Source organism: Ananas comosus, linkage group 13, assembly GCF_001540865.1.
Source record: "Ananas comosus cultivar F153 linkage group 13, ASM154086v1, whole genome shotgun sequence".
Taxonomy (NCBI): domain Eukaryota; kingdom Viridiplantae; phylum Streptophyta; class Magnoliopsida; order Poales; family Bromeliaceae; genus Ananas; species Ananas comosus.
Window position 1 is genome coordinate 11665993 of NC_033633.1, and position 12527 is coordinate 11678519.

The 12527-nt window shown below is 44.5% G+C and overlaps 3 protein-coding genes across 5 annotated transcripts; all 3 read right to left on the reverse strand.

Annotated features, from left to right (window-relative positions):
- On the reverse strand, positions 224–4717 carry LOC109719436 (pentatricopeptide repeat-containing protein At1g31790). The gene is made up of 2 exons (XM_020246121.1): positions 4602–4717; positions 224–1706 (listed from the first exon to the last, which is right to left on the reverse strand). The coding sequence occupies exon 2, from the start codon at positions 1659–1661 to the stop codon at positions 297–299; it is 1365 nt and encodes a 454-aa protein (XP_020101710.1). The 5' UTR covers positions 1662–1706; positions 4602–4717; the 3' UTR covers positions 224–296.
- Positions 4388–6102, reverse strand: LOC109719438 (transcription termination factor MTERF9, chloroplastic). The gene has a single exon (XM_020246124.1). The coding sequence runs from the start codon at positions 5932–5934 to the stop codon at positions 4690–4692; it is 1245 nt and encodes a 414-aa protein (XP_020101713.1). The 5' UTR covers positions 5935–6102; the 3' UTR covers positions 4388–4689.
- On the reverse strand, positions 6438–11552 carry LOC109719439 (SPX domain-containing protein 4). Of its 3 annotated transcripts, none has more exons than XM_020246125.1 (4): positions 11343–11552; positions 10797–11200; positions 7217–7376; positions 6438–7138 (listed from the first exon to the last, which is right to left on the reverse strand). In XM_020246125.1, the coding sequence occupies exons 2-4, from the start codon at positions 11091–11093 to the stop codon at positions 6714–6716; spliced, it is 882 nt and encodes a 293-aa protein (XP_020101714.1). In that variant the 5' UTR covers positions 11094–11200; positions 11343–11552; the 3' UTR covers positions 6438–6713. The 3 variants fall into 3 exon arrangements, with proteins under 3 accessions (XP_020101714.1, XP_020101715.1, XP_020101716.1); XM_020246126.1 differs by lacking the exon at positions 11343–11552 and adding an exon at positions 7976–8126 and having other exon boundaries at positions 10797–10988; XM_020246127.1 differs by lacking the exon at positions 11343–11552 and adding an exon at positions 7976–8136 and having other exon boundaries at positions 10797–10930.

The following is a 12527-nucleotide window of genomic DNA, read 5'->3' on the forward strand; positions in this document are numbered from 1 at the left end:
TTCTCCTGTGAAAGGCCTAGTGCAGGTAACTGCATATATTCCGAACTACGAGGTCTTTGAGCCAAATTGTCTTTTGTTGGGTCACACTAGTAACAGTTGACCATTCAACATTCACCTGTTCGGTGCATAGAAGCTTTTCAAGCGTCTCTCTTCTTCTATTTTTATTTTTTTTCAACAGCTTGGACGGTCGAATATTCTGCTGCTTCAATACTCACAGATCATACAGAAGATTTGATTAACATGATTGGAGTAAAGTAGTTTGTACAACTGGCACAGTTGGATATTCTGCTGCACTATTAACATCCATAGACCATCTCGAATATCTGCTTAACCATGGATTGGGGAGGCTGCAATCCAGCAGCCTTCTTCTCGTAAAGCAGTCTGATGGCCTCTTCAAAGCACCCTCGACGAGCATAGGCGGTGAGCACTGCATTCCAGCACGCATCATCTTGCAACCTGCTGACTGAATCAAGAGACCTCCTTGCGTCCGCCAAGAGCCCGTTTTGGGAGTACATGCGAAACAGACTGCTCCCCACGTACTGATCTGATTCCGCTCCGAGCTTGATGGCGATGGTGTGGACTTGTCTTCCGATCCACCCACCGTCCCCTATTCTCGCACATGCCTTGAGGACATTTGTGAGAAGAGAACAGGGGTTCCCTCTTTTCCCCAACCTCGCTGTTTTCCTGAAGATGCTGATCGCTTCCTCGAACAGGCCTTCTCTGCAGCAACATGCGATCATACTCGTCCAATCTTCCTCCTGAAAAGGGTACATGATCACCCTATCTAAGGCTTGTCGCGCGGCGTCTCGGCGCCCGAGTGTGCTGTAGAATTGAATTAGGGAGCTGCCGGCCCCGCTTGCTCCCATCATTTTCTCAATCAGCCCGTGAACCTGTCGGCCGAGTCCCAGCTCCCTCGCACGACCGCACGACCTCAGAAGAGCCATGAGTATAGCATCCAAACAGCAGCGGCTTCTTGACTCTGCGACAGTTGCGAACTCTGCAGCTCGCATCTTCGTGAAGAGCTTTGTCGCCTCGCAGTGGCTGGTGCTGCTGCTGCTATTGTCGTGGGAGTAAGCGGCGATCACGGCCGCCCACGAGACGGCGTCTCTGGCAGGCATTCGGTCGAATAGCTGGCGTGCGGCCTCCACCTTGCCGCAGGCCGCGTACATGAGCAGCAGGCGGTTGGCGAGGATGAGGCCGGCGGGAGCGGCTCCGCGGGTCCTCACCAGGATGTGGGCGTGGACCTCGGCTCCTTGGACAGCGTCCCGGGAATGGGTGCACTCCTTGATGAGGTCCACGTACACGTCTTCCTCCACGGGGAGGCGCAGAGCATCCATCAGGCAGAGCACGTCGCCCGCTGTCGCCGTCTTGACGCGACAGGCACGGCTCCACGGTGCCCGTCGCTCTTGCTCTTGCTCCTCCTCCTCCTCCTCGCCTTCATCTCCCTCGGTAGTAATCAGAGAGCCGAGCGGGTGCTGCTTCGTCGTGGTGGTGGTGGTGGTGGTGGTAGAGGGGAGTTGGGGGCGCCGTAGCTGCTGCAGGGGTAGAACTGCCCTTGCTTGAGCGGAAGGCTCCGATGACGGTGTCCGCCTCCACCACCTCCCAGCTGCCGTTGTGTGCGTCCTCGCCATCGCCGCCGCGGTGCTGCTCGCAGCCATCATTCCCCGAACCTGCTTTATATATCATCACTTGAAGCGAACCCGAACCTGTTCATTTTTAACATACGGTGGTTGTCAAGCTTCCAAAGCAGAAAGAGCTTAACTGCTCAACTCAAAAAGGGATGGCTCATTCTTTAGATCGATACTGCACGTGCACATATATGCATTCTGACGCAGCCAGTGCCGTGCTAATGCCTAATGGGCAGGCCATGGGGCCCCTTCAGAACTTGGAAAAACGCCCCAGTAAGCCCGGCACTGATATTTGGGGCGATGGGCCCAAACAACTTTCCTTTTTCAAATAAGAAAACCAAGCCAACACACAACAACAAGGAGCATGGAAAACATGGAAAACAAATTTTGATCATCAAATACCATCCAAGCCTCAGAACATAACCAGCAAAATAAGGCAAGCGTGCTAAAAGTACAGATAGAAGCAAGTTCCAACGTGGCCTTCTTTTGAAAGCTTCACTCTTCAAATGGGTGTAGGTGCAAGACCATATTGATGTATTTGTAACAAAACTGTGCGTGCGCAGATGAGCTTGATAAAATACATTCACACCTCATAGGTTGCCCTCATCAACCGGATCAGATCACTGCTTACCCAATACCAAAATCTAAAACAACAAATCCATGAATAATTGCCCAAAGCTGCTCTTAATTTAAAAGTTTCCCTCTACTCGGCATATGACAACTATGGCCTTAATTTATTTCACAAGTGAACGGCCTCTTTCCACATCGACACAAAGGCTGTTACCCTTCGGATACACGTAAAAGGTGCTCTGCTCGGTTATTTATCCAATAGTTCTCGAAAAGAGAGACAAAGACCTACTGCTGGAATTGATAAAATTCATAACAAGTGATTTACAAACTTCATTCAAACTACTCCATATTTCAAGAATAAAGGCTAATGCATGTATTAACGTAAAGGCAGATGAACCAGATGTACTGAAAGCATGATTTCAACATTAGAACAATAACATAGAATAAAAACAAAGTTGAAAGGTCATACTCTAGAGACGAACAAAATTTGAGCAATGTCTTACCATACAAATGGCCTCTAGAGTAAATGACCAAAAGAAAAGGGCATCAAGAGAGCAGCAGAAACATCAGGCTCACTATTGATATTTTATTAGACCAACATTCTGAAGAATATGTAATTATGTTCATCTATCTTCTTTCATCATAACTGAGGCTGCAGTTTTTCTGCCGCTCCTCATTTTCTCCATAAATGAATCAACATTTTGAAAACAGCATTTTTGAATCCTGAAAGTTCAGTAACAGACTTGCCAGTAACATAGTTTGCAGCCATGATGACCTCACTTTCGCAAGGTCAAAACTAAATTCTGTACATAAGGAATGTATCGAACTGGACACAAGTCAATAGTAAAGTTAAAAAACAGCACCAGCGAGAGAAATGTACATCTAGTAGATCGAATCCCCTGGAACAAGCCAAATTAGTATAACGGTTGCATTTTCACAAGCCTGGCATCAAGAAACTTTGGTCCAAACTACAACAACGTCCACTTGCTAAAATGACCGTAACTGAGAGGAGGTAGCATGCTAGACCAATGGGTCACAAAATTCACAGACATACCATGGAACAGTGTTCAGAAAATATGACTAAAACAATAGAGCATTCCACTATGAAAGTCCTCTTAGTCGCCGCTAAACTAATATTCGGGGAATTCCTACCCTGAACTGATATGTGTTTCTGTGGGTCAAAGACTTTGAAACTATAGAGAAATATGAATCACAAAAAGAATAAAGAAAAAGGAAGAGGACAAGGTAACAAAATTCTAGACATAACTGCTTTGGCTTCCCAACACAAGACACACTAGAGGATCCAAATTATGGATGTGGCCCTAAGAATTTGAAGTTTTGCTATCTCATGTATTTGGCCTGCATCAAAAGTGTCCTAGATATTTTCTAGTGATCCAATGAAAGCTTGCACGAAGTTTTAGAAGTCATACGGGAACTTCGCAGAGAGAAGGAATTTGGAAGTTAAACCCCCTGAGCTCCAAAGAAATTACTAGAGCTTTCTCTGTACTCCGATGAACACAGTCGTCATGATAAGATTCCGATTCCGCACCGTCTTGATCTTAATTTAATAAAGAGGAGACCACCCAAAATAAAACACGAACTTTTCTAAATCCAATTTATCCCCAAAAAGCCTTATCAAACTTGAATTGACTCAGTTGGACCTGAACAAAATCCAACAGAACTCCTGAACTAATTGGGAATCTCAGTATCTAACCGACTTAAATGAACTAATAACAAACTCAAATAGTCCCGACATAAGTTACAGTTCAACCTTGATACCTATACAAGCCCACCCTGCCTCAGCCGCTTCTTCCTGAAAAGGCTTAGTGTAGTTTTCAGAGTAAAATTCAGTATGCCTAGGTATATGAAAGAAGTGAAAGGGTTTTGATTTTTCTGACACTTCAATGTGGTATTAATGGGTGAGGTGACAGTACAAACATTACCAAAGTTACGGACGCAATCAGTAGATTGATATTTGCTCTATAACATCTGAAACATGAAGAGTTTCCCCAATGCATAGTGAACTGTGCCTAGACGGAACTAGACTGATGCTCACAAGAAGAAATCATACTGAAGCTTGTCTCAATGCAATCAATTGTGATATGCCGTGCTTCTTGCCAACTCCTTACACCTTATTTCTGATTCCCAAACACACAGGCACGCCCAAAAGAAAAAAAAAAAAAAAAAAAAAAAAAAGAATAGAAGGGGTAATACAAATGTTCTTAAATTATCCTGTTGGCTAAAACGAACTCTAGAATCAAGACTAGTTCTAATCTAAGCAGATGGTAAAATGTGAATCATGATCTGTGTAACTTAACTAGTATGTTCTTTATGGAACTAATCCAACAAAAAATGTCCAGAGCACTAGAGTCCGTATTACTAAAAGCGATGAAGCGATCTTACAAGAGCAAAGCAATAGCAGTTAGTCGACTGTCGGGGGCACCGGAGCAGAACAAGAATGGAGTTGAGGAGATCTAGCAGTAAAGATTGGTCAGAAGGGGAAGCCCAGGCGCCTGGTGGACCTCGACGATTCGGCCAACCGCCGCAACCCCTTGACATTCTCGTAGTATTCCATCAGCTCCCTCGCGACGGCATCCTCGTGGCACGTCACGAAGGACCTGAGGAAGCGCCGCTCCGGCATGCGGACGGCCTTCACCACGTAGGGCTCCTTCACCTGCGGTGTGGGGCGGAGGCCCATCTGGCGCAGCTTGACGACCAGCAGGTGGCGCGGCCGCAGCACCTTTTCGAGGTTGCAGTAGAGCAGCGCGGGCTCGTCGAGCACCGAGCGCGGCGGCAGCTTGACGGTGCCGACGATGTAGGTCATGTTGCGCTGCACCTTGTCGACGGAGAGGGTGAGGACGTTGGGCGTGCGGGCGAAGAGGCCCATGACGTCGTCGCAGGAGAAGCCGAACTTCTCGAGGTTGGCGAGCTTGGCGCGGAGGGTGTCGAGGCGGGAGATGGCGAGCACGGAGAGGGCGTACTTGTACATGGGGTGGGCGGGGGCGAGGCGGGTGCGGCGGAGGAGGTCGAGCTTCTCGGGGTCGAGGGCGGAGCGGGGGATGATGGTGGGGCGGGAGACGAGGAGGCGGCCGAGGGCGCGGGGGTCGACGCCCAGGGACTGGTAGAGGGCGACGCAGGGGCGCATCGTGCCCTCCACGTCGTAGGTGAGGAGGGAGGGGTTGCGGGAGACGGCGCGGAGGAGGAGGGCAGCGCCGGCGTCGTCGGAGGGGAAGAGGGTGGACCGGAGGAACTCGATGCGGGCGGCGACGCCGTGGCCGACGCGCCCGCAGAGGAAGCGCGGCCGGCAGGTGATGATCTTGACGAGCTCCGGGCCGCCTACGCCGACGCCGCGGAGAGCCTCCAGCTTCGCCTGCAGCAGGGGCACCCTCAGCCGCGACAGCGACGGGTGCCGCGCCAGAATCCGGGACACCTCCGACTCCGTGCAGCCCCATCGGCGGAACACGTCGGCCGGGGTCTGGCTCTCAACCACCACCCCCGTTTCTCCTCCTCCTCCTCCTCCTCCTCCTCCTCCTCCTTCCGATTCCTCCTCCTCCTCCTCTTCTGGTACGGATACCGTTGATGATGGGGCTTCACTTATTATGGTTCGGGTGGGGGCTGACGACGAATACGACGACGACGATAGGGCGATAAGGCATGGGGCGAGAATAGGAGGCAGGCGGCAGCAGCAGCGACGGAGTCCAAGGAGAGCAGCCGCCGCCGTCGTTGCTACTCTCATGCCTCAAGCTGGCATACCGCCGTTTATTAGTGGTACAGACGGTGTTCGACGAGTTTCTCCGTTGTAGGAGCAAAACAGAGTGAACACTGAGCAAGGTCGAGCCAGCTTGTCCCACTGTCGAGCTTGGACCCGACACATTGAGTGCGGTCCGCAAGCTCTCGACACCGTCTCGGACTCATTGTGGCACTAAAGATGCGCACCACTACTATACAGTGAATCTCAACTCATTAACTCCAGAAGCACATTCTTTGCAGTAAGAAATATTATCGGCGTCACAACACGAATTCTATGTAGTCTATTCTTTGCAGTAAATGCATGGTAATCACACAGAACTCTGGCTTCAAATTTCAAAACATAACACCAACCGTTCCTAACGCACTCACAAAAAACTTGATAATTGAAACACGAAGTTCTAAATTCAAAGCTTAATTATTTTATATTTTCAACAAAATTTATTTCTAAAATAAAACAAAAAAGCAAGATATAGACTGGAAAGAAACAAAAAAACAAAAAAAGGATGTTGAGATGTAAAATAGTTTTCGAGCAGAGCTTCTAACTCCAACGCCTCTTAAATAAAACCTAATTCAAAAGCACCACAAGATCACTCTTAAATACGGATAACTGTACAGTTTACCAACAGGACACCTCCACATGAGTTATGGAATCATGCCACAGACTTGATTATTAAATAGCATGAGAAAATTGAAAAACAGAAAGACTAGTTTGTTTGGTACGCATCAGTCCCCTGAATGTATGCTCTCTTCACCCACCTCCTGATGCTAAGTAGTAAAAGAGCCAGAAGGGGAATTTGCAGTAGTAACAGTTCCAGCACCATTCTCGTCATCTTGGCAATGGAAGAACTGAGCAAGAGAGAGAGGATTATAAGTAGAGCTGGCCTTCCGAAGGCCTTGTATTGCTTTCATGGCGGCCAGAGTGCTGCGATAAACATCAGCCGTCTCCTCTTGAACGCATGAGGTTCTGTGACCACTACTACCACTACGTGTCCCGTCCTTTCCAGGTAAGTCCGAGTCCATGACTTCTGCTTCCAATGGGAATAGAAGCTCCAAATTGTTTTCGCATTCATGGACTAACCTCGTCAGAGGCTCTGTTGTAAAGAAGGGCTGGTGAAGCGCACGCTGTGTGAATGGTACACTCAACAAACCTCCAGTTCTCTTGTCATACTTCTTTAGTATTTTAACCAGCCCTACACAGAAAATCCATAGAAGTAAGGTCGTAAACTGATGTCTGGAGTCATGGAGCATTCTGCAATTAAATGAAGTACCTGCAAAGTTGAGGGAGCTGTAGTTTTTCAGAAGTACCATCTCTCCATGAATGGTCACAAAGTCTTTGCGTATCTCTAACATCTCTTCGCTAAATTCACTTTCTGATGCAAAAGCCCCGTTCTTATTAGCTTTCAGTTTCTCTATTCTCTCCTTCAGCTCCTGCAGGAAATTACGAGAATAAGTTTACTGCAGGGGGTACAAACAACATAAAACTGTCAAAATTAAGCAATTCCCACTGATACAACACTAGTTCTATTTATAATTTATATATACACTACACGTTGATGTTGGTTGTATTTAACTTCACGGGAACACAGGGCATTATGCAGGGGACTAGCCAGGGGACTTTGTCTATCCAACAATTCTAAGTATTAAATGTTAACAATGAAAAAATGAAGCATGGGCAAGAATTGACAGCTGAAAGCCCTTACAATAGACACTTCATTAGCATCTCTTAGTTAGAGTATCGATAAGATTAATATTTAGATGAAAATAAAGAGAACAAAAAGAACTTGCTAGCTACCTTCACAAAACTATGCGAGGTTGTTTGCTTAACACTAAGCCAACAACTTTAGAACTTTTTCTTTTCTTTTTTTGAGAGAAAGGTAACATGTTACCTGCTTCATTGACTAGAAGGATGAATTAAGCTACAGGGGTCAGGCCACTCAGGCCTCGAAAAGGTTGCTTTTAAAATTTAAAAAAAAAAAACTTGCTACTGCTTCTAAGATGTGATATGTATGTTGTTCCCACAGGTTCACCAGCTGTTTAATCTTGTAAACTGCACGTGGTGGGTCCGGCTGAACCGTACGAAAGATAGCCTCATTCCTGACCGTCCAAATGACCCACCAGCAGGCTACAAGTCCAGTTATTCTGATACGCATAGACTGGGGGCTCCTTCTGGCCATCCACCTATCCCATACTAAATTCACAACTTTAGAACTTTTTAAACATAATATTTGCGATAATGATTTGTTCGAAAAAGGGTAATTCAAGCTTCAAACCAGATGTTAATATTAGATGGCACAAGAAGAAAATTCTCAACAGTGCTAATTTTTAACAGTTTAAATGAAAATATACCTGTGCATCACATAGGTTATTTGGCTAGTTGCTATGCAAATGGAAGGTACCACAACGACAGACGAAACCCAAAAACAGATTTAGCTAGAAGCAGTAAGCAAGGAATATGGCAATAACTATTTTTCACCTTATCCAAAAAAGAACCAGTTTTTTAAAAAAATGACCTAACCTCTGAATTTGACATTTCAAAATTAAAATTATTTAAGTTCGAAGAGTGTATTTGCAAACTTATATCCTAAAGCAGCAGCATCTTAGAACCATGGTTAAAAAGGATACAACAACACTTTGGCACATGAATTGTCAGGTACTGAATCTATTTGTAAGCGTTCTAAATTACGGCTTTAAGCATAAAGAAAGCATAAGAAAAATGATATACCATATATACAAAAGAAAGTCATGTTTGACATAAAAAGTGACAGGAATATTAGACATAAAACGTAAGCCATGTTTTTAGATAGATAGGAAAAGTATTAGAGGTGCTGTTATTTGATTGATCCATAAAGAAAAACTAGTGTTTCAAACGCTATGAACCATTTGTTAAATGTACCAAACATGTTTTATATTCTGTTAAACAAGGGGAAACATTTCAGTTTGGAAAAATTGGGAAATGGGGAGAACTATTCATTTATCCATTCATATGTCAAAATTCCAGAAACAGAAACTTCGAACAGATACAAACATGGACCTCCAAGTTCAAAACATGGAATTACCAGAGTAGTTTATAAGCTCCATAATAGATAAAAGAATTAAGAGAGAAGAAGAAAGAATCCCCAAAAGAAGAAACATAGTCAGAGAGAAGAAAAAGAAAGAGGAGGAAGTATGCTATGAAAACAAGAACATCAAACTTTGATTTTGCAAGGTTAGTAGAATATCCTGGATCAACGGGACACAAGTAAACGGATAGTACTTGATGTAACATTACACTACCAAAGCTAATATTTTCCCAGGGGACTTGGAAAGAAAAGAAAAAAATATAATGAAAAGAAAACTCTACTGTAAACATTTCAAATCAGGTAGAGATATGTGCAGCATCAAAAAGTAAATAAAAATCTATTTTACTCGAATGCAATTTACTAAGTAAACCTAATAGCGACAACCTATCCAAACAAGAACCAAATTACTAATCACTAAGGCATAGACAATGCAAGAACCTGGTTAGAATTAACAAGAATTAGATTTCTCAAATGACTCCATAGTTCATTTGATTACTGCTATTATGTTAAGGGGAGCTTCAACCCTATGTAAGTTAGGTTCTGAAGTTGTCCGGATATCACATTTTGTTGTATAAGTTTCTCTCCGAATTGCCAATAGCAAGAAAGTCTAGTCGTTCTTACTTTGCAGAGCTTCTTATGAACGGGTACTTGAAGCTTGGAAGAAGTGGTAGCATAGGTCCTTTTTTCTAGTTCTGCGTTTTTGTAATCTATAGTAATTAGTGATTGGTGCATGATGTGAGATATAACAGCTTATACTTCTAAGCTTTTACATCTATTATTTTGTTCATGTCTGAAAACTTCCATCTTAACATAGTACTTATTGTACTTACTATGGATGAATTGTCAGTTTTTTTTTCCTCAATTAGAATCACACTGGATAAGTGACCTCACAAATCCATCTGGCATAATTTTAGACACATTCCCCAACTCAAGCACCTATAATATTACTCAAAGCCCGGTGAACAAAATTGATGGTGCTGATCTAGGCATCATTCGTTTCTTAAGAAAGTGAAAGTTTCCTAGATCTTTCAATCTAAACACCAAACTACACGAACTAAAAATGTAAGATAACTACATTCAAATGTTTTTCTCAGACAGAATGTCAGGCATGTTGTTGCTTCTTAGGAACTTCAAATGTCATTTTGTCATGTATTCACAAGCAGATGTTCATCCTGCAGCAGAAGGAGACGATTAAAATCATACATCCCCTAGATTTTTCATCTCACCAACTTTCAGAATAAGCTAAATCTAATGCTAATATCCAGCTGAATCCACTTTCTTCACCCTTTCTGATAATTCATATAAAACTAAACCGGCGAACATCTGCCAGCAATGTTTGATACTGACATCAATGCAAACCCTACAGAGCTGCCGAAAGCATTTTAAGCAAGGTTAATAATCATATCATGTAATAATCATATCATGTAACCCCCAGTTCTCAAATTGCAGGTGAGGTGACTCGACTGCAATATTAATCATGCGATATTTTCTGCCCTCTATTGAAGAAACTTTAGAATATATATACCTTCCTAGAACTAGAAATGAATTTGTCGCTCTTGGGTTGTGTTATGAATAATTGCCCAACAAAATACTTTTAAGCGACCGGGAAAACACATATAGAAGAGAGGAATGCAAGCACAGACAGATTTCATTAGTTGCAGGCATCCATTCCGATTCCCCTAAGAAAGCTCTGCTCTACTTTTCAGATTGAAAGATATACATATATAGGTTAAAAAGTGCGGAGAGAAGAGGACAGGGGAAAAGAAGGATGTTGATTTTAGGCAGATACCTGCAATCGGATGACGAACTCTTCCTCCTTGTCGAAGTAGAAGTCGTTGAACTTGTCGAGCTCCTCATCGAGCATCCTTACGAACCACTCCTCCAGCCCGATCCAGAGCCGAGCGGGAGCGGGAGCGGCGGCGGCGGCAGCGGAAACATCGGCAGGGGTTTCGTCGTCGGCGGCGAGGCGGGGGTCGGGGGGGAGGTGCTTGATCAGCTTCTTGAGGGGCTTGTAGCGCAGGAACTTGTCCCTCCACTCCGGCAGCGTCTCCTCCAGGTGGTTCCGGAAATCCTTCCCAAACTTCATCCCCCTCCTCCTCCTCCTCCTACTTTTCGTTTCCTTCTTACAATTAAGAAGGACCCTTGCTTATTCTTTCGCTCTCTTCCACAGCGATTTGATTTGTCGTTTCGAACCTAACCCAAAAAAATAAATTTAAAGAAAAAATAAATAAATAAAACCTGAGAGAGGGATTAATCGAACAGGGATTGAGAAGAGAAGACAATTGCAGATTGGGGAATTCGACTATTATCGACCGATGGAATCTATCTTATGAACCTTTTGGCGCTGTACTGCGTAGTGGGAGGAGATACCCGAGCGAGAAGGGAAAAGGAATAAACCCAAAACAAAGAAGAGAGAGAGGACGAGTGGGGACAGATAGGGAGGAGGGTGGGGAGGTAGAGACAGAGAGAGCCGGGGTTATCCCGTCACCGTCAGGAATGGCTGAGAATATTCCTCCTCCCCCTCCTCCTCCTCCTCAATGCTAACAATGCCAAGAGCCGGGGGTATCCCGTCACCGTTAGGTAGGGCTGAAAATATTCCTCCGCCTCCTCCTCCTCCTCCTCAATGCTAACAATGCCAAGAGCCGGGGGTATCCCGTCACCGTTAGGTAGGGCTGAAAATATTCCTCCGCCTCCTCCTCCTCCTCCTCAATGCTAAGGCTGCGGCTTTTTGGCAGTTTGGCGTTTTAGACCCTTTTCTCTTACGGCCCTTATCGCCTCGTGACGGACCACCCATTCCAACCCAACCCACTCACAACACGGTTCACGGGTGGAGAATCTTGGGCCGTACTTTGATGGTGCCCGCAATGTAACCCGTTTTTGGCGCTTCTTCGTTCCCGAATAAAAAAAAATAAAAATAAAAATAAAAAAGATTGTATGTATCATATATGAAGCCTTTTCATTGGCCTTGTTAGTTATGGTCACAACAGTTAGATACGACCTACCAATTCCCAAACCTAGTAATCATACAATTTGGAAAAATTCTAGGTGAATTTTCTACTAGAATAATAGAATCAGAGAATAAATTTGCCATATCTGCACAGCTTGCCTAAAGATGTTTTGCAGACTCCAAGCAGACTTCCCCATCTTTGGTCTCGATCCGTCCCATAATTATTTAAAGATAATTAAACAAAGAGTTCTCAGCAAAATTTCCTTTCATTATAATTAAGCTCTTACAAAGTCAACTAGCATATAGCAATTATTTGGTTTTTGGGGATTGTTAAATGCTAAATGCCCTTTTTGCTACTTTGTTAAATCTGGTTTTGCTAATTTAATGCAACTATGCAGAGTTTTACTGTATGGAGGAGGCACCGCAGATCAACCCTTGGTTGAACATTCTATTCTCTGGACAGTGCAAGTGTAATCCACCATTCCACTGGCACGTGCAAGGGGGACAGTGCGAGTGTAATCCACCATTCCACTGGCACGTGCAAGGGGCTCATGCTTATCCACATAGTTTGTA